Source organism: Protomyctophum bolini (genome assembly GCF_963924005.1).
Source record: "Protomyctophum bolini genome assembly, contig: SCAFFOLD_489, whole genome shotgun sequence".
NCBI classification, from domain to species: Eukaryota; Metazoa; Chordata; class Actinopteri; order Myctophiformes; family Myctophidae; genus Protomyctophum; species Protomyctophum bolini.
The window spans coordinates 1-24851 of record NW_027666012.1 but is presented as its reverse complement, the minus strand read 5'-3'; the positions used below and the strand labels follow the sequence as shown (position 1 = coordinate 24851).

The 24851-nt window shown below is 43.6% G+C and overlaps 1 protein-coding gene across 1 annotated transcript; it reads left to right on the top strand.

The window, feature by feature from the left end:
• The first annotated feature begins 1788 nt into the window (after positions 1–1788).
• lsm12b (LSM12 homolog b) lies at positions 1789–24626 on the top strand. The gene is made up of 5 exons (XM_080794499.1): positions 1789–2003; positions 16895–17028; positions 18286–18395; positions 23258–23384; positions 24494–24626. The coding sequence occupies exons 1-5, from the start codon at positions 1877–1879 to the stop codon at positions 24587–24589; spliced, it is 594 nt and encodes a 197-aa protein (XP_080650625.1). The 5' UTR covers positions 1789–1876; the 3' UTR covers positions 24590–24626.
• The last annotated feature ends 225 nt before the right edge of the window (positions 24627–24851 follow it).

The window sequence follows — 24851 nt, the reverse complement described above, 5'->3', positions numbered from 1 at the left end:
ATTTATGGAACAACACACAGACGTAAAGGGTGTTCAATAGCACTGATTTATGCACTACAAATGAAGTTAGGAGGTTTCCTCCCGACAGCCACGATATTTATGTTTTCTTTTTTGGCTTATTTTCATAAGCGGATCATTCCTACTTATTCGGTGCCATTTCAGCCTAGTAACTATGTATAGGATTAATATTATTATTTCATTCTTTCTGTTCAATAGGATTAACTTTGTTTAATTCCATTTTGCAGAGTATAAACAGAACACATATTTGTCCAGATCCATTAATCCAATTATTTCCATTATTTTACACAAACACATTTTGGACATAAACTATATAGGGAGGACATTGTATGCTATATAAAGATGGCCATTACTCCTCATATAATGCAGAATATGGTTGCGAACGCAGTGATTGCGAACGCAATGAGCACTTATATGAGACCTAGCAGATCATGTCTGTCTGTGTGTCTGTGTGTCTGTCTGTCTGTCCCGCTATCCAAATATGGAGTGTGTTGCATCAGCAATCACTCAGCTCCATATATGGGCACAAAAGGGGCCAGGTCCACATATACAGTAACAGCGGGACAGACACACAGACAGACAGACAGACAGACAGACAGACAGACAGACATGATCTGCAGGGTCTCAGCTGCGTTCGCTTCCCGCGTTTGCGCGTCTTACTGGTATATTGTGAACACAGAGTATATGCATTTTAATATATTTATACATTTTCAGATTTATGAAAATGTATCGATTTCCTATTCATATAATATCATAGCAAGTCCCATTTGAGCCACGGACCACCACATTTAGTCTCTCACACCCAAACCGTTTAATATTTTGTTCGTCGTTTGGATAAGATTGTGTCCACAATTATACATGCCATATTGATATGGTGATCACAATAACAATTATTCTACACATTCTCTAATTGTGTAGACTTCTTGTAAACTAAATCATGTATAGATTTGTAACAATAATTTAACTCTTGAGAGTGTAAAACGGTCCCCGGGATGATGGTCAATTTTTGGTTTTATTTTATGCTCTCAAGAGTTAAATTATTGTTAACTCTCTCCATTATTTAGCTGGGGACCATACATCTAAATGTATTGATGAATTGAACACGGTGGACCCTCTTGTGCAATGCTTAATTGGGTCGTCCACTCACAGTTAACAGTCTCTGTATTGAGTTTGTGCTTGAAATGTATACTGTAATTCTGCAAAACTGTTAATAAATATTTCAATCAATCAATCAAAATCTCTGAGGTTGTATGTCCATGGCAAAAAAAAAAAAATACAATGTCCATCACAAGCCAGCATGATGATGACCCCTGACTTCAATCAATCAATAATTCAATCAATAATTCAATCAATCAATGATACAACTTTCTATACTTTCTAATTTTCTCCAACCCCCCCACAACCAACAGACAGTCATTCAGTTTGTCAGGCACCACGTCCACCCTCCCCCACCCACCCAGCAGCGACGGTTCTCCAACGGCCACACACACACACACACACACACACACACACACACACACACACACACTGCACACTGGGTGGTGAGTGACTCTCTGGGCACACACACACACACACACACACACACACACACACGCTCGCACCACGGTGTCACGTCGTGTCACGTGAACGACGGGCAGCCAGGAACAACGAACGTCATCACGGTACGTTCGACGCACGCTCGCTGACGCCACTGACGCCACGCCGCGCCACGCTCACGCTGACGCCACGCACGGCACGGTGTGTCCTGCTCCCTCCGCTCCGCTCCGCTCTCTGCCTGCCTGCCTGTGGAACGGATCCTCTCATCGCGGCTCGGCTTCCTTCCTTCCTTCCTGTTGGTTGGGTTTAGGGAGAGGAGAAGATGGCGGCTCCTGGACCCGGGGAGTATTTCCAGATCGGCAGCCAGATCTCCTGCCTCACCTGCCTCGACCAGCGCCTCTGTGGCGAGGTGGTGGCCTTCGACTACCAGTCCAGGATGTTGACCCTGAGTATCCTTTATACGGCGGACCCCCGAGTCAAATAGTAACCCCCATCCGACCATCCAACCCCCCTCCTATGGCCTGGGGCTGTGGTGGGGGGAGAGACCGGGCTGGGCCGGGCCGGGCCGCGCCGCGCCGGCCGCCGGGCCGCCTGGCCGCCTGGCCGGGGGACGGAGCTCTGTCCTCGGCCTGGCCTGCCAGGCTGCACCGGGCCCCATGGAGCTCCTGGAGCCGCCGGGATGAGGGGCTCCGATTTCTGGGGATGGATGGATGGATGTGCTTTTTGTTATTGGTTGGTTGGTAACTAAACTATAACGCGCCCTGCTGGATGTATGTGTGTGTGTGTGTGCATGGGGGGGGGTGCTGTGGCCCCGGGTTCAAGTGTGTGTGTGTGTGTGTGTGTTGTGGACGGTACTCACACACTGTGTGTGTGTGTGTGTGTGTGTGTTAATAACGCTAGTGTGTATGTATGAATCACTATGTGGCAGCGGCGCTGCTCAACGCTGTGCGGACGGAGGATCACTATGTGGCAGGGCATCGTGTGTGTGTGTGTGTGTCCTCAGACCATGCTAACCACCGTTAGCTTAGCTTGACTTCAATGAAAACAAGCGCGGACATTTATATGATGGTTCTAAACAGCTTCATATTGTTTTGTGTGTTTTTTATTATAATAAATGAAAGATTATATTTATGTTTTGAAGAGTTACATATATAATAATAATAATAACCCTGTCTTGTGTTTAGTAGTTTGGACACACCGACCGTTGTGTAAATATTACAGTAATTATTATTGGCTATTGATGATGATAACACCACTCCCCACTCACTACAGTATATGATGCTAGGTGGCTAGGCTAACTCCCCACACTCACTACAGTAGATGATGCTAGGAGGCTAGGCTAACTCACTACAGTACATTTATGCTAGGAGGCTAGGCTAACGTGTTTCTACTATAGGCTAGCTGTCCAGTTAGCTGTGGCTAGGATAGCTGTTGCTACTACCGGTGTGTGTGTGTGTGACTGTGTGTGTGTGTGTGTGTGTGTGTGTGTGTTTCGGTGGCCAACAGATCTCGCCGACAATGATGCGTTTAGAATTAGATTAGTGGTCCTTGAGGGATTTCCAGGGGGTCCCCTGGAAGCTAAATGATAGTTTGCAACCAAGTGGGCCCCTTATGAGTCTGTAACTATAGTCTGAGAGTGTACAAATGGAACCAAATGGCCCCTTATTGCTCTGTAATTCTGAGAGTCGGGTTCTATTTGGTTCCATTTGTACACTCAGGGTTAAATTAACATTGATTTTACAATATAAATTGGGGGATCCCATCCCAGAGATATAAATGCCATTAAACTGGGGGTCCTTGAAATGAAACGGGTTGAGAATTGCTGCTAGAGCCTTAATAATCTTCTCGTATGTGGTGTGGGGGTCCCTGGCATATGCCATGTAATGGGGGGTCTGCTGCGAGTAATTGGTGCCAATGTCATGTGCCGCGCTGTGAGCTTGTAGGTCTGCTATTTTTGACTATATATTATTTCAGAGCGTATGTTTTGAACTCATATCTTTGCTTCCGGGGGGGGGGGGGGGTCCCTGGAACAACATATTTTCAAATGGGGGTCAGCGGGCAAATACAGATAATTCACTGACATAGAATTATTAGAACACTTTCATGATTTAGAATCGAGTTCAGGTCCAAATGGGCCAAATGCAACGCCATTAGAGCTATGGAGCAGAACATTAGAGCTATGGAGCAGAACATTAGAGCTATGGATCAGAGTGATCGATTGATTGTCAATACAAAATGGTAAATGGTGCATTTATATAGCGCCTTTATCCTTTTATCCAAGGCGCTTTACATAGATGGTGCATTACATTCACCCACACATTCATACACTCTTTACATAGATGGTGCATTACATTCACCCACACATTCACACACCTTTACATAGATGGTGCATTACATTCACCCACACATTCATACACCTTTACATAGATGGTGCATTACATTCACACACACGTTCACACACTCTTTACATAGATTGTGCATTACATTCACACACACGTTCATACACCTTTACATAGATGGTGCATTACATTCACCCACACGTTCATACACCTTTACATAGATGGTGCATTACATTCACACACACATTCATACACCGATGGCAGCTGAAACCATGCCTGCACATCAGGAGCAATTAGGGGTTTCAGTGTCTTGCTCAAGGACACTTCGACAGTAAGGGCCGATTCATACACCTATTTTAGAGCCGAATAAAAGTCGGTTCGGCTCTGTAGAGCCTACAATTTGACGTCATTTGAGGTTCGGGGGGGGGGGGGGGGGGGGGTACCGTCCTAAAGTCTGACGAGCCGAAATCATTTCGGCACTGCAGCTCAAAGCAGCTCAAAGTGCTTTACAGAGCAATGGAGAAAAAAAAAGAAAAGCAAGGCAACGACATTAAAAAACTAGCAGTAATGCAATACAGTGAGGACATGAATAACAAAAAATAAATAAAAGATCAATTAAAAGCAATGGTGTAGAAGTGGGTCTTGAGCTGAGCTTTAAAAATGTCTACAGAGGCTGCCTGTCGAAGGTACAGTGGGAGCTTGTTCCACGCCGTCGGCCCGTAGAAGCAAAAAGCTGCTTCCCCGTATTTTTTTAGTTGCCCTTTTTTTAGGCAGGTGTAGAGAGCGTACACACCATGGCACCAAGTGGACCCTTGTTGCAAAACGCGGGTCCATTTGGTTCCATGGTGTACTGTACGCTCTCACAGTACGTTTTAAGTTTTAACTGCGGGCGACAGCCAGATGAATTTTCCCGGAAGTGCAATTATTTGTCTACTCGGACCCGGCGAGTACCGGCGATGGCAGGTCGGACAGGCCATGGTTGGAAAGTGGGCAGGGGGAACGTCAACGTCACCCGAAAAGATACAAAAATATTATATATCTTTTCGGGCGATAGCGATGTGACGCTCGCCCGCTGTCAGAGTAACTGGTAGAGTAGTAGGGGAGAGAGAGAGAGAGAGAGACTATTGGATTCAAAGGAGCTTTATTGTCATGAGAATTTGAGAAATCATACGTTTGCAAGATTGACAAAGAAAGGGTCAAAATTATAATAAAACAGTTGTGGAAAATGTGTAAAGTATGTCCAGTTGGAGGAGGGGTACAGTATTGTGTTAACGGAGTGATGTCGCGCTGTGTCGTTGTATACGTGCTATATTAAATATCCAGGGTGTAAATTAAAGTAAAGTCACTTTAGGACAAATGGCAGCTTCTCTTTCTGAAAACTATTTAAATATGGGGTACCGGACGGTATGCTAATGCACGTGAGTGGCAAAGTGAGTCTAATAATGTCGTTTAGGCCATTTAGACCTGAGGACGATAGTAAAAAAAAAATTGCTTCAAAGTCCTGACAGTTTTCTGAAAAACACTGTCTTTGTCCCTCGTTCTCAAACTATTTCATATCAAGGAGCCCCAGAATTATATGTATTTGGCCGCCGACCCCCATCTGAAACTATGTTCGCTCTGAAAGAACATATATTTAAAGATTTGCGCCACATTTTCAAGACTTTTCAAAAATAGCAGTCCTACAAGCTCGTAGCGCGGCACTCGGTGTGGCGCTATGAGCTTGTAGATCTGCTATTTTTCAATAGCTAAAGCATGACATGATGCTTAAAACACCAAAAAGGGTTCCCGGCTAGAATGGATTAATGCAGATAGGACTTTTCTGTTTGAATGTATGGGGCTGTCAATCAGATAGGACTTTTCTGTGTGGATGTATGGGGCTGTCGATCAGACAGGACTTTTCTGTGTGGATGTATGGGGCTGTCGATCAGATAGGACTTTTCTGTTTGAATGTATGGGGCTGTCAATCAGATAGGACTTTTCTGTGTGGATGTATGGGGCTGTCGATCAGACAGGACTTTTCTGTGTGGATGTATGGGGCTGTCAATCAGATAGGACTTTTCTGTGTGGATGTATGGGCTGTCAATCAGATAAGACTTTTCTGTGTGGATGTATGGGGCTGTCAATCAGATAGGACTTTTCTGTGTGGATGTATGGGGCTGTCAGTCAGATAGGACTTTTCTGTGTGGATGTATGGGGCTGTCAGTCAGATAGGACTTTTCTGTGTGGATGTATGGGGCTGTCAGTCAGATAGGACTTTTCTGTGTGGATGTATGGGGCTGTCAGTCAGATAGGACTTTTCTGTGTGGATGTATGGGGCTGTCAGTCAGATAGGACTTTTCTGTGTGGATGTATGGGGCTGTCAAGGCCAGAAAGTCTGTGTATTATAATTTTTTACCACTCAGTATAACTTCCAGGCATGGTTTTAAAAAAAAGCTTCAGATTTAAATGAGACTTGCGGATGTTTAACTTTGAACACATGATTACGATCACGTTACGACCAACCTACGACGTGCGTAGATTAATTATAATCGCTCATCCTGTCCTGGCACATGACGCTGTGTGTGGAGTTAAGAGTCCAGGCCTGTTCATACTCCAGTTTTAGGTAGAGTGGGCAGCTGATATCGCTACGTCATGTTGTCATTGATTTGTAGTCATCAGGATGATATCGCTACGTCGTGATGTAGTAAAACGTTTTTTTCTTTTTTTTTGTAATCAATACCAGATAAAACTTTTAAGATATTATATTATGCACATGCCTTGGTCACATAACCATTAGATGTTGAGTGCATGCTTTGATGGTTACAGTTTTATAATCAGTTTTGATGAGTAAACCTTTGTGGAGATCTTCTCAGTTCTCATTGTATGCTAGTTACTGCCATTCAGGATGGAAAATGAAATCCATTTGGATTTGGGGAGAAGTAGTTTCATAAGGGGCTGGTATGAAGTACTTGATATAAAGAGAACATGTTCAGTTCACTAGTCTACACTCTACTCTACACCTGCCTTCATTTCATCTGATCGTCTGTCTGGCAGGCACTTAACAAGCGATCGTTAACTGTGTGTTAGAGAGAGGGGCAGAGAAGAGTGGCTTTGCTCAACTTGATTTATACTTACATTCTCCACTCTGATGAAGGTACATGTTCGATATATCATGCAGCCTTACGACTTACGTATTAGCCTATATTTTGATGATTAATTGGAAAATTGATTAATCGTTGGCATCCCTAGTTTGGGTGAGCGGTGAGTCTCTTACCACCGCGGCTCAGTGACGTCATGTTGTAGTTTTAGTAAAAACAGAGAGATGTGTTTGGGTGAGTGGTGAGTCTCTTACCACCGCGGCTCAGTGACGTCATGTTGTAGTTTTAGTAAAAACAGAGAGATGTGTTTGGGTGAGTGGTGAGTCTCTTACCACCGCGGCTCAGTGACGTCATGTTGTAGTTTTAGTAAAAACAGAGAGATGTGTTTGGGTGAACGGTGAGTCTCTTACCACCGCGGCTCAGTGACTTCATGTTGTAGTTTTAGTAAAAACAGGGAGGTGTGTTTGGGGTGAGCGGTGAGTCTCTTACCACCGCGGCTCAGTGACGTCATGTTGTAGTTTTAGTAAAAACAGAGAGGTGTGTTTGGGTGAGCGGTTGAGATTTGGATTCAGACACCTATGCAATCTCGTTTTGTGAAGAATCGTGAAGCACTAGTTGGCTGTCCAATACATTTATGTTACTCTTAATTATGTTTGATTTCTTTAATATTTTCATGGGGAAAAAAATGAGATCGAGATTCACATTTGAGCAAGAATCGTGTGGCACTAACTTTATAGCACATTTTATTCATTCAGTCATTCTGAACGGGCACCCATTTAGGTGTTAGCATCATGTTATGCTTTAGCTATTGAAAAATAGCAGATCTACAAGCTCATAGCGTGCCACCGAGTGCCGTGCTACGTGCTTGTAGGTCTGCTATTTTTTAAAGTCGTGAAAATGTGGCGCAAATCTTTGAATATATATTTCAGAGCGAACATTCTTAACTAAAATATTGGCTTCTGGGGGGGGTCCCTGGCTCCCTGGAACTACATATTTTGAGATGGGGGAGGGGGGGTTCGTGGCCCAATAGAGATAATTCTGGGGGTCCTTGACATGAAAAAGGTTGAGCACCACTGACATAGAAACATGGGTTTTTCAGAAAAATGTTAGGATTTAGAAGCCTTTTTTTTTAAATTGACCTCAGTCCAAAATGGGTTAATGGTAATCTTTCGCCCTAAGATACAGTTATTATGTGTCACGAGCAAAACTGGACATTCCATTTTAGGGCGAGTTGGCGTTTAACCACTTGTATCAGATCTACAAGCTCACAATGTCGACACATTGTGAGCTTGTAGATCGGCTTTTTGGACAACTCATTTTTTTGAATAAAAGGAAGGGGGGGGGGGGGGGGTGGAAGGGTAGACCCACTAGACCGGTGTTGCCATGTCTGCTCATTGTAATATAATTATAATAATAACTGTATTTATATAGCACTTTTCTAGACAACGTCACAAAGTGCTTCACTAAAAAAGCAGGAAAATCAAACGCAATTGAAATGGATACAACAAAGCTCGACTTGCTTTGCTGTGAATTGCTTGTAAATATTATTGGTAGTTGTTCATTTGGTCTTGTTTCTAAAGTGTAGTTGTTTATTTGGACTTGTTTCTAAAGTGTAGTTGATTCTTTGGACTTGTTTCTAAAGTGTAGTTGATTCTTTGGACTTGTTTCTAAAGTGTAGTTGATTATTTGGTCTTGTTTCTAAAGTGTAGATGTTAGTTTATTATTTGGGGCTTGTTTCTAAAGTGTAGTTGATTATTTGGTCTTGTTTCTAAAGTGTAGATGTTAGTTTATTATTTGGGGCTTGTTTCTAAAGTGTAGTTGATTATTTGGTCTTGTTTCTAAAGTGTAGATGTTAGTTTATTATTTGGGGCTTGTTTCTAAAGTGTAGTTGATTATTTGGTCTTGTTTCTAAAGTGTAGATGTTAGTTTATTATTTGGGGCTTGTTTCTAAAGTGTAGTTGATTATTTGGTCTTGTTTCTAAAGTGTAGATGTTAGTTTATTATTTGGGGCTTGTTTCTAAAGTGTAGTTGTTTATTTGCTCTTGTTTCTAAAGTGTAGTTGTTTATTTGGTCTTGTTTCTAAAGTGTAGTTGTTTATTTGGTCTTGTTTCTAAAGTGTAGTTGATTATTTGGTCTTGTTTCTAAACTGTAGTTGATTATTTGGGGCTTGTTTTCTAAAGTGTAGTTGATTCTTTGGTCTTGTTTCTAAAGTGTGAACTAGTGCTGAACAATTTTAGCTCGAGCTGAAATCGACATGTAAATATGAAATATGCTTAAACAGGTGTAATGTTAGAGTCCACAGAAGTGAACCTTTTCAAGCCTGTTTTCTCAACTCGCTGTTTCTCTGGCAGACATTACTCTATAAGCCATATCTCCAGAACTGGTGGGTCAAACTGAACCAATATGTCAATTTGAAGCTACGATGCCCTGCTTTCATATGATATGAAATATCTACATTTGTAGAATCTGATCTCAGGTCTAAATGGGTTAATTAACGACACGTACTGCTTGATCTCACACTCCAGCGCTACACAAAAAGCATCATTAGTAGCGGATCTATCATCCACAAGCTGGAGGAGAGAGAGCTTGTAGATCTATCATCCACAAGCTGGAGGAGAGAGAGCTTGTAGATCTATCATCCACAAGCTGGAGGAGAGAGAGCTTGTAGATCTATCTATCATCCACAAGCTGGAGGAGAGAGAGCTTGTAGATCTATCATCCACAAGCTGGAGGAGAGAGAGCTTGTAGATCTATCATCCACAAGCTGGAGGAGAGAGAGCTTGTAGATCTATCATCCACAAGCTGGAGGAGAGAGAGCTTGTAGATCTATCATCCACAAGCTGGAGGAGAGAGAGCTTGTAGATCTATCTATCATCCACAAGCTGGAGGAGAGAGAGCTTGTAGATCTATCATCCACAAGCTGGAGGAGAGAGAGCTTGTAGATCTATCATCCACAAGCTGGAGGAGAGAGAGCTTGTAGATCTATCTATCATCCACAAGCTGGAGGAGAGAGAGCTTGTAGATCTATCATCCACAAGCTGGAGGAGAGAGAGCTTGTAGATCTATCATCCACAAGCTGGAGGAGAGAGAGCTTGTAGATCCATCATCCACAAGCTGGAGGAGAGAGAGCTTGTAGATCCATCATCCACAAGCTGGAGGAGAGAGAGCTTGTAGATCCATCATCCACAAGCTGGAGGAGAGAGAGCTTGTAGATCTATCATCCACAAGCTGGAGGAGAGAGAGCTTGTAGATCTATCATCCACAAGCTGGAGGAGAGAGAGCTTGTAGATCTATCATCCACAAGCTGGAGGAGAGAGAGCTTGTAGATCTATCTATCATCCACAAGCTGGAGGAGAGAGAGCTTGTAGATCTATCTATCATCCACAAGCTGGAGGAGAGAGAGCTTGTAGATCTATCTATCATCCACAAGCTGGAGGAGAGAGAGCTTGTAGATCTATCATCCACAAGCTGGAGGAGAGAGAGCTTGTAGATCTATCTATCATCCACAAGCTGGAGGAGAGAGAGCTTGTAGATCTGATCTATCATCCACAAGCTGGAGGAGAGAGAGCTTGTAGATCAAGCTGGAGGAGAGAGAGCTTGTAGATCAAGCTGGAGGAGAGAGAGCTTGTAGATCTGCTACTTTTGGATCGGAATCCCCGGAAAGTAACAGTTTTTGAGGTGAGGTTTCCTCCACCCGACCAGACGTTCCTAAATGAAACGTATCCAAAGAGAAGGACGTGTCCTTCAGTCATGGTCGTCTGTTAGTAAACATGCATTTCCAGGAATACCGGAAGACTCGCCCCGGTTGCTTGCCCGTTTTTCCTCCCGGAATTGTCACCAGTGAGGGGGATGACTTTGTAATATGCTATTGGCTGTTTGTATTCTTTTTTGAAAAATATAAAAAGATACTCCTGTAGAAAGGCTATATTATTTTACTTATATTGAACCTATAAACAATTTAGTATTATTTAGTATATGTAAGGTTTTGCCCCCTCAAATGGTACCTCGTCAGATAATCCCCACATATCCTACAACAACTTCTGTGAACAGACTTCACTGTAGTAGCTTTTCATACATTATATTTGTACTTAGGCTGTTCTGCTGTCATGAAAGTTTATAGTTAGAGTCCAGCCGTCTGCTGTCCAGCCTCTCCCACCCCTCACTGGGGAAAATTCTGGGAGGAAAACAGAAACGGGGCGAGTCTTCTTGTTACCATTTCCAGTACATAGTACATATACATTTGTACACTCTCAGAGTTAAATTAACAGTGTATTTTTACAATATAAATTGGGGGTACCAGAGATAGATGTAAGGACCCTGGACCCCTACAGTACATCTAACGGGGATCCCCATAACAGATTGAAAATATTCCACATTCTTCCCCAGATGTTTTTGTTGTTAACCCATTCTGACCTGAGATCAGATTCATATACGAGGTTTCCACTGGACAACACACTGGTCTGATTAACCCATTTTCTGACCCGAGATCAGATTCTAAAAAAAATGTCAGTCGTTATTCGATTTTTCAAAACAAGCTCGTAGCGCGCCACTCGGTGGCGCGCTACGAGCTTGTAGATCTGCTATTTTGCAATAGCTAAAGCATGACATGATGCTAACACCAACATGGGTTCCTGTTCAGAATGGGTTAAATAGATCTCAACATACCAGCTCTCAACGATGGCTATTTCCAAATACGCCTGGTCAGTTAGTCTCTTCCTTTTGGGCCGTGTTTTCATAGAACTGTCTTTTTTATTTCTCTCAACGGACCAGCGCTGGTTGGCTGGCTGGCTGGCTGGCTGGCTGGTTGTTTGTAAAGTGTGTAAAAAGGTTTCCCAGTGTAATCATTAAGCTGTAGTAATACCTCACTGACCCACCGTCGTTCACACTGCCTTTGATCTCTTGTGTGCCCCCAACGGCCTTCGATACGTTAGTGATCTCTGTGTGGAGTTTGCATGTTCTCCCCGTGTCCCCTAGGGTAGGTACCCTCACAAAAAACATGCAGTAATCCTGGTCACTAAACTGATGGAGGGGAAAGGAACTGGTTGGAATAACGTGTTCCTTCCACGCGCTACGACGTCCAACCAGGGAAACTCCCCCCTGTCAGGTGAAAAGGAGCAACTTGGACACTCAAGTCCGTTGCTCTCCCCTTGTCCCCCATATATGGGGACTAGGTTGGTCTCCCCTTGTCCCCCATATATGGGGACTAGGTTGGTCTCCCCTTGTCCCCCATATATGGGGACTAGGTTGGTCTCCCCTTGTCCCCCATATATGGGGACTAGGTTGGTGGAGGGTGTGTAGAGCCCAGGATCACATTAGATGATTGACACAGGGGTGAAAAATGGGTTACAAAATCGTGGGATAAAGAAAAAAAAAATATATATAATGTCACCACTTGCCTTAATTAGACCATCTATACTTACTACTTTCTTTGTAGTTGTTACGTCCCCACCAAAGAGGTCCAGGTGTTATTTGTAGTTGTTACGTCCCCACCAAAGAGGTCCAGGTGTTATTTGTAGTTGTTACGTCCCCACCAAAGAGGTCCAGGTGTTATTTGTAGTTGTTACGTCCCCACCAAAGAGGTCCAGGTGTTATTTTGTGCAAAAGCTCCTTATTGGCTATTTCCCCTACCATAAGCCCTCAATGAATTGTATTGAATTGAATGGGGCTATGGGGTGTTGTGCTAATTCGCTTATTTCCATCGCTCAAAATTATAATTTCTTTGTATATATCCTCTCTTCATAATGTAAATAATATCCCAAGCTGCACACTTCTTCTACTACTTCTTTCGATGGAAATAAGCGAATTAGCACAACACCCCATAGCCCCATTCAATTCCCATTCAATGCAATGTAATTCATTTAGGGCTTATGGTAGGGGAAATAGCCAATAAGGAGTTTTTGTATGGAATTCTCCTTTAAAACTGTCTTTGATGCGTTCTTTTTAGAGAAGCTCCGATCAGGTTTTTAGGGGCCGATCACCGATCACTGGAAGCAGTAACTGCCGATACCGATCACACACCTTACAAACAGCGAGTTTTTTCTGACGCAGTAAACCAGGGATACTCAAATAGCTGAACCTGTGGGGCCACATTATGAAAATGGCAAGGGGCCAGGGGCCGGTTGATAAAATGACAACATTAATGTTACTTTTTTTATTGACCTTTTTTTTCCACATGACGTATGAAAAGTCCAATGTGCATTATTTTATGGCTTGCCCATTTTCTCTCTTTTGAATAATTCTGTGCAATTAGCACATTCAACACAAACAACTGTTTCCATGAAACAAACTAACATAGGCTACTTCTCCATAAGCAGAATCATGAATAGGCCTATTTAATTTATACAAAAGGAGGAGAGAGAGAGAGCAATGCGTTTGTGGCTCAAACTTTGTCTATTGTTTTAGAGCAGTGGTTCTCAAACGTTTTCATGCCAAGAGAAAAGGACCCCCTGCTAAGCAGCGAGTTATATATTCTTAGATGATTTAGATTTGTATTAGAATAGATGAAACTGAAGCGGGGAGGAGGCTCCACTTCCGCTTTATATTTTACTCATGATCAGAGCTTCCGTTGCTCCAGACTGTACGACGGAAGCATTTATATTTTACTCATGATCAGAGCTTCCGTTGCTCCAGACTGTACGACAGGAAGCATTTATATTTTACTCATGATCAGAGCTTCCGTTGCTCCAGACTGTACGACGGAAGCATTTATATTTTACTCATGATCAGAGCTTCCGTTGCTCCAGACTGTACGACAGGAAGCATTTATATTTTACTCATGATCAGAGCTTCCGTTGCTCCAGACTGTACGACGGAAGCATTTATATTTTACTCATGATCAGAGCTTCCGTTGCTCCAGACTGTATGACGGAAGCATTTATATTTTACTCATGATCAGAGCTTCCGCTGCTCCAGACTGTATGACGGAAGCATTTATATTTTACTCATGATCAGAGCTTCCGTTGCTCCAGACTGTATGACGGAAGCATTTATATTTTACTCATGAATCAGAGCTTCCGTTGCTCCAGACTGTACGACGGAAGCATTTATATTTTACTCATGAATCAGAGCTTCCGTTGCTCCAGACTGTACGACGGAAGCATTTATATTAGAGATGCACCGATCGATCGGCCTCCCGATCGATCGGGCCCGATCACGTCATTTTCAAAAGATCGGGATCGGGAAAAAAATATCGGGAAAAAATTATTTATTAAATATAATATTTTTTTTTTTTTATTAAATCTTTTCTTAATTGTATTTAACGTTACAGAAGAAACGTGACCATCTATAAGTCTTAAAGTCATCCTCCCGAGTCTTTAGTTTTGTTTTATAATACAGATTGGTTCATAATTAATAACAACAAAACATCCTCCTCTCGAAGCAGCCTCTTGCTGCTGCTCCTAGGAAAACTTAGCGCACGACAGTGACGTTGGCCCTAAACAGCAGATCTGCAAGCTCACAAAGAGTTGCTTTCGCAACGCGCTGTGATCTTGTAGATTTGCTATTGGGCGACGAATGGCGACGTTCGTGTAACTTGCGTGGCTAGTAGGCTAATAGCAGAAAGCTAACGACAACAAGCGGCAGCGGCTGCACTGAAACAACCAACGCTTAAAGCGACTTTTAAAAAGAAGGAACCAGAGAGAGAGAGAGAGAGAGAGAGAGAGAGAGAGAGAGAGAGAGAGAGAGAGAGAGAGAGAGAGAGAGAGAGAGAGAGAGAGAGAGAGAGAGAGAGAGAGAGAGAGAGAGAGAGAGAGAGAGAGAGAGAGAGAGAGAGAGAGAGAGAGAGAGAGAGATGATGAGGAGAATCCAGCCCTCGCAAAGACCACTCGGTGGAATAATTATTGATCGTCATACACAGAGACACACACAGCGGAGTAACCTCGAATCAACAGGCTTCAGGCTGCGAGTCTGCAGTCTGCACCACGTGTGAGCGCATAGGTGCATTGTTTTTCCCTTGAACATAATGATGAGGCACATTAAAATAGCAATATAAGGTTTTTTTCCCCCCTTTAAATAATGAAAAGGCAGAAATGTCTAATAAAATAATATATGCTAAAAAAAGAATAAAAGATAATGCTATAAATAAACTTTTTGAGTGGTGCAAGCCAGTCCCTTGGACTTATGTGTGTGGGTGCCTGCCTGGCTGGCTGGGTATGAGCATGAAAACAGCATGGTTGTTTTTCACCACCTGTGTGCAACCTAACACACGCACACAAACACATGCCCATATTAACTGTATATGATGATTTCATGTGTGCCAGTACAGTACAGTACAGTAGAGGGTACAGTAGAGGGACCGGCACACAGTAACTCTGTCATTTCTCAACCGTTTCAGACACGGGCGGCAGTTCGGAACCGTTTTAGTCCCTTTTTTTTTTCTTACTGCATTGCCAAAATGTATCTGATTGGGAAGAATTATCGGAAATGATCGGAATTGTATCGGGAGCAAAAAAAAGTGATCGGATCGGGAAATATCGGGATCGGCAGATACTCAAACTCAAATGATCGGGATCGGATCGGGAGCAAAAAAACGTGATCGGTGCATCTCTAATTTATATTTTACTCATGATCAGAGCTTCCGTTGCTCCAGACTGTATGACGGAAGCATTTATATTTTACTCATGAATCAGAGCTTCCGTTGCTCCAGACTGTACGACGGAAGCATTTATATTTTACTCATGATCAGAGCTTCTGTTGCTCCAGACTGTATGACGGAAGCATCTATATTTTACTCATGATCAGAGCTTCCGTTGCTCCAGACTGTATGACGGAAGCATTTATATTTTACTCATGTTCAGAGCTTCCGTTGTTCCAGACTGTACGACGGAAGCATTTATATTTTACTCATGAATCAGAGCTTCAAACATTTAGAAAATGTTTTTCTAAATAAATAGCAGATGCCTTTTAGTGTGCTAATCTTAGTAAAACGGACCCGAGTTTCAACCGTACTTGGACCATTGTTGTTGTTTCTTTTTACATCTACACCAAATCTCTTGACTGTGAGCTTGTAGATCGGCTGTAGAAATGAGTCTGCCGGTCAGTGAGCGGTCTAGACCCCTAGGCTGTAGAAATGAGTGTGTAGTGTAGGGGCCGGTACAGACCCCTAGGCTGTAGAAATGAGTGTGTAGTGTAGGGGCCGGTACAGACCCCTAGGCTGTAGAAATGAGTGTGTAGTGTAGGGGCCGGTACAGACCCCTAGGCTGTAGAAATGAGTGTGTAGTGTAGGGGCCGGTACAGACCCCTAGGCTGTAGAAATGAGTGTGTAGTGTAGGGGCCGGTACAGACCCCTAGGCTGTAGAAATGAGTGTGTAGTGTAGGGGCCCGTACAGACCCCTAGGCTGTAGAAATGAGTGTGTAGGCGGTGTGGTCGTTGTCGTGGTTACGTTACTGTACTATTCGTTACGTTGTCACTGTACTGTTGGTTACGTTGTTACTGTACTGTTGGTTACGTTGTTACTGTACTGTTGGTTACGTTGTTACTGTACTGTTGGTTACGTTGTCACTGTACTGTTCGTTACGTTGTTACTGTACTGTTGGTTACGTTGTTACTGTACTGTTGGTTACGTTGTTACTGTACTGTTGGTTACGTTGTTACTGTACTGTTGGTTACGTTGTTACTGTACTGTTGGTTACGTTGTTACTGTACTATTCGTTACGTTGTTACTGTACTGTTGGTTACGTTGTTACTGTACTATTCGTTACGTTGTTACTGTACTGTTGGTTACGTTGTTACTGTACTGTTGCTTACGTTGTTACTGTACTGTTGGTTACGTTGTTACTGTACTGTTGGTTACGTTGTTACTGTACTGTTGGTTACGTTGTTACTGTACTATTCGTTACGTTGTTACTGTACTGTTGGTTACGTTGTTACTGTACTATTCGTTACGTTGTTACTGTACTGTTCCTTGACCCTCGGCCCCTCCCCAGAATGTGCTTCCTCCAGCGGTAAGCCCAACCTCAACGATGTCATCCTGGTCAACGTGAACTACATCTCTGACGTCAGGATGGTCCACGACTGCACTGAGACCCCGCCCCCGCTAGCATCACTGAACGTTAGCAAGGTGCGTAGCCCGCCCCTAACCCCGCCCCCTCTGGCGTCACTGAACCGAAGAATACTTTGTTGTTGGATGATATTGTGGAAACTTTGACGGGAAAAGACTCGCTCACCGTATAGAAAAATAAGTAAAACTTCTTAGACTGAGACTTAGAAAAATATATTTTATTTTATTTTATGATGCTGTGCTCATGGTGCTCTGTGCTCTGGTGCAATTAAAAAGCTTTTTAATTGCACCATGAGCACAGAGCACCATGAGCACAGCATCATAAAATAAAATAAAATATATTTTACAGTACAGTCTAGAAGTTTTACTTCTTTTTCTATACGGTGAGCGAGTCTTTTCCCGTCAAAGTTTCCCGTATGTTTTTGAGACCGCCGCTATACCCTAGTCAAGTTTGAAGAAAAAAAGGACGAAGAAAGGCACAACAGTTTTCTCAGTGCTTCAGTGGATAATATTAATATTGTGTCCATAATTCCATATGCTGCTGATTGACGTCGGTACCGTTAGGAGAGACCACAGGAAAACGATCAAAATACACTTCCTACATTCTCTGATTTTTGTCCCAGTAAATTAAGTAGGCCTAATTCAGCCGTTTAAACCCCTTTTGGTGGTGTTATAGCATTATGTCATGCTTTAGCTATTGAAAAAATAGCAGACCTACAAGCTCGTAGCGCGCCACCGAGTGGCGCGCTACGAGCTTGTAGGTCTGCTTATTTTTGAAAAAGCGAAGAACGACTGACATAGAAACATAGATTTTTCTAGAAAACTTGTCATTTTCAAACAGACATTTTTAGAATCTGATCTCTGGTCAGAATGGGTTAACTGAAACTTAAAGAGCGTAAAATGAAACCATTTAAATGTAGTAGTGTGGCGACTCACCTTTTTCTGTGTCTCTCTCTCTGTCTGTCTCTCTCTCTGTCTCTCTCTCTTCCTCTCTCTCCTCTCTCTCTGTCTCTCTCTCCCTCTCTCTCCTCTCTCCCTCTCTCTCTCTCTGTCTCTCTCTCTCCCTCTCTCTCTCTGTCTCTCTCTCTCTCTCTCTCTCCCTCCTCTCCTCTCTCTCTCTCTCTCTCTCTCTCTCTCTCTCTCTCTCTCTCCCTCTCTCTCTCTCTCTCTCTCTCTCTCTCTCTCTCTCTCCCCTCTCTCTCTCTCTCTCTCTCTCTCTCTCCTCTCTCTCTCTCTCTCTCCCTCTCTCTCCCTCTCTCTCTCTCTCTCTCTCTCTCCCTCTCCTCTCTCTCTCTCTCTCTCTCTCCCCACCCACAGCTTGCCAATCGAGCACGCTCAGAAAAGGAAGACAAGTTGTCCCAAGCCTATGCAATCAGTGCGGGGGTTTCTGTGGAGGGACAACAGCTATTCCAGACTATTCACAAAACGTAAGCACACACGCACGCACACACACACACACACACACACACACACACACACACACACACACACACACACACACACGCGCACGCACGGTAGATGATAAATCCTTACCTTGGCTGATTGGTTGGCTCTATTCTCCTAGTTTTATGTTCCTCATCTGTGTTATATTTAACCGCATAGTACTAGGGATGTCAGGGGTTAACCGGCTAACTGGTTAGCCGACCGTTAAGAAACATCCGGATATTATTATCAGCTTTAACGGTTAATTTGCATAATAATAAATGCGTGTTCTGATCTTAAATCCCTTTATTTTAGATTGTTAGTAATAGTACAACATAAACATTACAGAGACTGTAGTTGTCACTGTACAATACTTTAAAACAGTTGTCATGTTGCACACATGCCTAAAATTGCTCTTATTTGCGCCGCCCAGCTTGTCACACTCCATGAACAGCGCTCTGGCTCTGTTTTCTGCCCCCTCAATGTCCCCGTTCTCTGTTGTACTTCAATGGCTAGTTGGCGACAAGCCTACAATGGTAGCGTTGCGGTAGTCAAAATGTAAGTGAGTGACAGGCTGACAGCGAGACGAGATTAACACATGTCGACTGTATCAATGCAGAGACCTACATTATTAAATCCATTATTGGCCATTTGGCCTGGAGGGAGAACGTTTACAGCCGCTGTCGCTTCCCTCCTCAACCTCCTCCTCCTATCCGTCTCCTCAAGTCCCCACACTGGCACGGCTTACGGCTATCAAGTTAGCCATGTGCTATCCAGTTTGAGGGTTTTCTCGTCAGCGAAAAGTCAACAAACAGAACAGGGTGACATGCATGCTGATCTTCCTTAATAATAAAAAAAGGCTTAGCCCATGATGCGTCCAGTGGCTTTATAGGTATAGGTTGCTTAGATCTGGACTGGATTTATTTATGTTTTTGACTAGAATCGGCGGACCTCTGTAGGCCTACTGTAGACGCGCAGATGCGAATATGCGATGCGTTGTTTATTGATGATTAAGCCTACAAAAAATTATTTATATTGTTAAATGTTGCTTTTTAGTTTGTCTTTTAAAAAGGAGCATAAATAAATGTATACCATTCGTCTACCAACTTTAATTATGTAGCCTATACATGGCTGTGCTGTGCTGTGCTGTGCTGTGCTGTGCTGTGCTGTGCTGTGCTGCTGTGCTGTGCTGTACTGTGCTGTGCTGTGCTGTGCTGTGCTGTGCTGTACTGTACTGTACTGTGCTGTGCTGTGCTGTGCTGTGCTGTGCTGTGCTGTGCTGTGCTGTGCTGTGCTGTGCTGTGCTGTGCTGTGCTGTGCTGTGCTGTACTGTACAATTTATAATTTAGGCATTTAGCAGACGCTCTTAATCCAGAGAGATTTACATTAAGCAAGAACTATAGCTCCGCGGCAAAGACAGAGTATCTTTTTATTTATTACAATACGGCAGATTAAACACTTTCTGAACGGGAACCCCTTTTGGTGTTTTAAACCTTATGTTATACTTTAGCTATTGAAAAAATAGCAGATCTACAAGCTCGTAGGCCTAAATGGGTTAAACGTCAAAATCGCCGACATTGAAGCTTGAATTATCCTCTTTCAATCTGTGAAGTTTTTCTCCACCGTAGACATTTCATGAGCTACTTTCTGTCGAGACATTCCTTGCAGATGATTATTGTCTTAACCCATTCTGAACGGGAACCCATTGTGGTGTTAGCATCATGTCGTGGTTTAGCTATTGAAAAATAGCAGATCTACAAGCTCATAGCGCGCCACCGAGTGGCGCGCTACGAGCTTGTAGGTCTGCTATTTTTGAAAAATCGAAGAACGACTGACATTTTTTAAATCTGATCTCAGGTCAGAATGGGTTAATAAGACCAGTGTGTGTCCTAGTGGAAACCTCGTATGAATCTGATCTCAGGTCAGAATGGGTTAAGTGTCAGAGTTTGGAAGCGCTCGTTATCCGTACAGCAACCTCCTGCTGCCTCCTGCATTGTGTGCACATTCTAAACGGGTGGTGCGCCTGGGCCCTTATAGTGATAGTCAAACGAGCGCTTCCAAACTCCAGCACTCAGAAAATAAAATCACATAACAAAGGAATGTCTTGACAGGAAGTAGCTCATAACATGTCTCTACGGTGGATTTTTATGAAACAAACACTGTACAGATTGAAAGAGGATAATTCAAGCTTTGCGTACAGCTGCAATGTTGGTGATTGTGACGTTGTTTAATATAATTCGACACACACTTTTCTGTGTGGATGAAAGGGCTGTCTATGGGAAGTATCACCACCTAGGTAGCACCTCGCTGTCAAGATGGCTGCGCTCTGAATAGGGCCCATTGGGGGTCCATCTTTTACACAGAGTTTACAGACCCATAAGGGGTCCATTTGGTTCCATTTTTACAGAGTTACAGACCCATAAGGGTCCATTTGGTTCCATTTGTACACAGAGTCCACAGACCCATAAGGGTCCATTTGGTTCCATTTGTACACTCTCAGAGTTACAGACCCATAAGGGTCCATTTGGTTCCATTTGTACACTCTCAGAGTTACAGACCCATAAGGGTCCATTTGGTTCCATTTTTACACAGATTTACAGACCCATAAGGGTCCATTTGGTTCCATTTTTACACAGATTTACAGACCCATAAGGGTCCATTTGGTTCCATTTTTACACAGATTTACAGACCCATAAGGGTCCATTTGGTTCCATTTTTACACAGATTTACAGACCCATAAGGGTCCATTTGGTTCCATTTGTACACAGAGTTACAGACCCATAAGGGTCCATTTGGTTCCATTTGTACACTCAGAGTTACAGACCCATAAGGGTCCATATGGTTCCATTTGTACACAAGTTACAGACCCATAAGGGTCCATTTGGTTCCATTTGTACACTCTCAGAGTTACAGACCCATAAGGGCCCATTTGGTTCCATTTTAACTTGAATTTGGAACTCCCTCAAGGACCCCTGGGGGTCCCCGGACCACACTTTGGGAACCACTGCATAGTACTGTGTAAAGGAATCCATTCTGTCTCTTCTAGACACTTTGACCATGCATTAGAATAGGGAACGGGGCCATCTTCTGGCGGTAGACTGTAATAGCAGTTCATTTTTATTCATTCATTCATTGATTTTTATTTAACTCACGACTATGATCACATGGTATGGAGCACAGATTCATAAATGGTGTACAATAAATAAACGGTATACAACACAATTATACATACAGACATAATTATCGAAAGCTTTCATTATTTCAACAGTGGAAGAACATCTTTCAGAAAAGCACTAGTCTTTTTTTTTTAAATACTTTATTAGGCAACATAAATGCAAACAGTCAGTCAGTCAGGCATTTTTGTCCAAAAAAGGATTTCACCGAAGAAAGACCTTGCGGCCTTGTTTCCATTCGGGTCCTAGTATCCACTCACACATGACATGAATAATAAGTTACCACAGTAACAGTAAGTGATATAACAATGATAATTTAAGGCAACATATACATTTCCTCTAAACATGAAATATACAGTATTCACAGGTTGGGGCCGAAGGTTAATCGGAAGGGGATTATTATTCGCACAAAAGCGGCTGATGCGATCACCTCCTCTCCCTTTGACCTGCAGACAGGTGGATTTTTAGGCCTGTCTTGAAGGAAGCCAGTGATTTGTTTGTTTTGAGCGATGGGGGGCAGGGCATTCCACACCTGGGTATAGCAATGCTTCGGAAGGTGAATTTTCCCATATTTGTTTTATAAATGGGTGGCACCAGATCGTTGTTCACGCTCCCTCTAGTTTTATGGCTGTGGGTGTTGCTCACTTTTTTAAAGTAATTAGACAAGTAAGTGGGTATACTGGGGGCATGGAGGGTAAAGTTCCATTTACAATTTTGAAAGTCAGGCCCATCTTTAATTGCTTTAAGTCGACTAGTAAATCCTCTAGTCGACCTTGTTGGTAGTTGGTTGACTAGTTGATTAGATTTTTCTTTTTTTATAAGCCTCAACATCAGGTACATTATAGCCTAGTTATAATCACAATGTACCGTTTTTAAATGTACACATATTTATTTCCAAAAAACCTTTTTTTTTCTTCTTTTTTTTACATAATGGGTAGTTAAACAACTAGTCGAATAGTAGATCCTAGTCTAGTCGACCTAGTTGGTAGTTGGTTGACTAGTTTATTAGATTTTTTATTTTTGTAGGCCTCAAGATCAGGTACATTAGGGGGACGTTTCGGCCAAGAATTTCCCTTACAAAATGTATTTATTGTTATTTTGTCTTCGGTATAAAAATGAATGAACATTGAACAAGGATACCATATCTCAGACTCAATCATGTAACCCCCCCCCCCCGTCAAAATCAAGTAATTCCAGTAGAAGATTAACACAAATAAATACATAAATAAAAAGTACATTCATTGAACATTAAACACAAACAAATAGATTGCACTGAACTGAAAATAGATTGCACTGGCTAGGCCCGTGGCCTCCTGTAGGCCTGCTGTAGGCCTGTTGTAGGCCCGCTGTAGGCCTGCTGTAGGCCTCCTGTAGGCCTCCTGTAGGCCTGCTGTAGGCCTCCTGTAGGCCTCCTGTAGGCCTGCTGTAGGCCTCCTGTAGGCCTGCTGTAGGCCCGCTCAGTGTCCACCCCCTGGATTGGGATTGAGCTATTATTTTTCCTCTCAGGCTACTGAATCAATCAATCAATCAAAAATAATCCTCTCCTCCTCTCCTCTCCTCTCCTCCCTCCCCTCCTCCCCTCCCCCCCTCCTCTCCCCTCCTCTCCTCTCCCCTCCTCCCCTCCTCTCCTCTCCCCTCCTCCTCCCCTCCCCCCCCTCCTCTCCCTCCTCCCCCCTCTCCTCTCCTCTCCACAGCATCAAAGACTGTAAGTGGCAGGAGAAGACCATCATAGTGATGGATGACGTGGTGATCTCGCCGCCCTACCAGGCAGACAACTGCAAAGGCAAAGAGGGAAGCGCTTTAAGTCATGTACGCAAAATAGTAAGTACATCATCCACATTATAATCAGTGTTGGACTAACGCCCTTACATGCGTTACATAACGTAACTACTATTTGCAGTAACTTGTAACCTAACGCTTTGCATTTCCCCATTCCATAACGGCCTTATAGTTATTGTGCGAGCGTTATCCGCGTTATGGCGTTATTATATGTCAACTTATGTGATCAGTGAAAAAAAAGTCTCGCAGCTCCGTGAGTCTATCATACAGCGTCTCTGTGCAGTGCAGACTGCAGTGCAGACTGCAGTGCAGACTGCAGTGCAGACTGCAGACAGACTGCAACAGAGAGCGCTCTCTCTGTTGACAGTTCCGTTTGTGCAGTCATACTAGCCCGTCAGCCCACATGGCTTGATACACCCTAACATGATAAAAACAGAGGTCATTGATTGGCTAACGTAGTTCCAGGGAACAAACTTCCCATTGCAGTCAGAACTACAGACTCACTCCCAACCTAAACTATGGAATGAACAAACTTCCCATTGCAGTCAGAACTACAGACTCACTCCCAACCTAAACTATGGAATGAACAAACTTCCCATTGCAGTCAGAACTACAGACTCACTCCCAACCTAAACTATGGAATGAACAAACTTCCCCATTGCAGTCAGAACTACAGACTCACTCCCAACCTAAACTATGGAATGAACAAACTTCCCATTGCAGTCAGAACTACAGACTCACTCCCAACCTAAACTATGGAATGAACAAACTTCCCCATTGCAGTCAGAACTACAGACTCACTCCCAACCTAAACTATGGAATGAACAAACTTCCCCATTGCAGTCAGAACTACAGACTCACTCCCAACCTAAACTATGGAATGAACAAACTTCCCCATTGCAGTCAGAACTACAGACTCACTCCCAATCTTCCTGCCGTAGTCTGAAGTCCCATTCTGGGTCGGGAACCCCTTTTGGTGTCACAGCACTATACGTTATGCTTTATAGCTATTGGAAAAAAATAGCAGATCTATGTTTGCCTAAAATGTTCTCAAAGCCAACTAATGATCACCCCCCTCCTCCTCCTCTCCCCCCCCCCCCCCCTCCTCCCCCCCCCCCTCCTCCCCCCCCCCTCCTCCCTCTCTCTGGCAGGTGGAGAAACATTTTAGAGACCTGGAGAGTCAGAAGACCATGCAACAACGATCACAAGCACAGCAAACACAGAAGGACTCCACTTTATCATCTTGAGTGGGTCGTGGGTGGGCCACGTGGATGGGTGGGCGGGTGGGGGCGGGGTGGGACCACCAACCAACCAACCAACCAACGCCACCGCCAACGAATGGCGGCCAGTTTTAAGTTGTTCCCCACTGCCGCCACGAGGGGGGGGAGGTCGCCGTTCCTTTTAGCGCTCAGCCCGGGAGAAACCACGCCCCCTAACCCCTCCCCCTCCCGGAGGAAGAGAGGAGGAGCCCGCCCCCCCTCCTTTTGGTGTCCCCCTTCCTCCTACCCC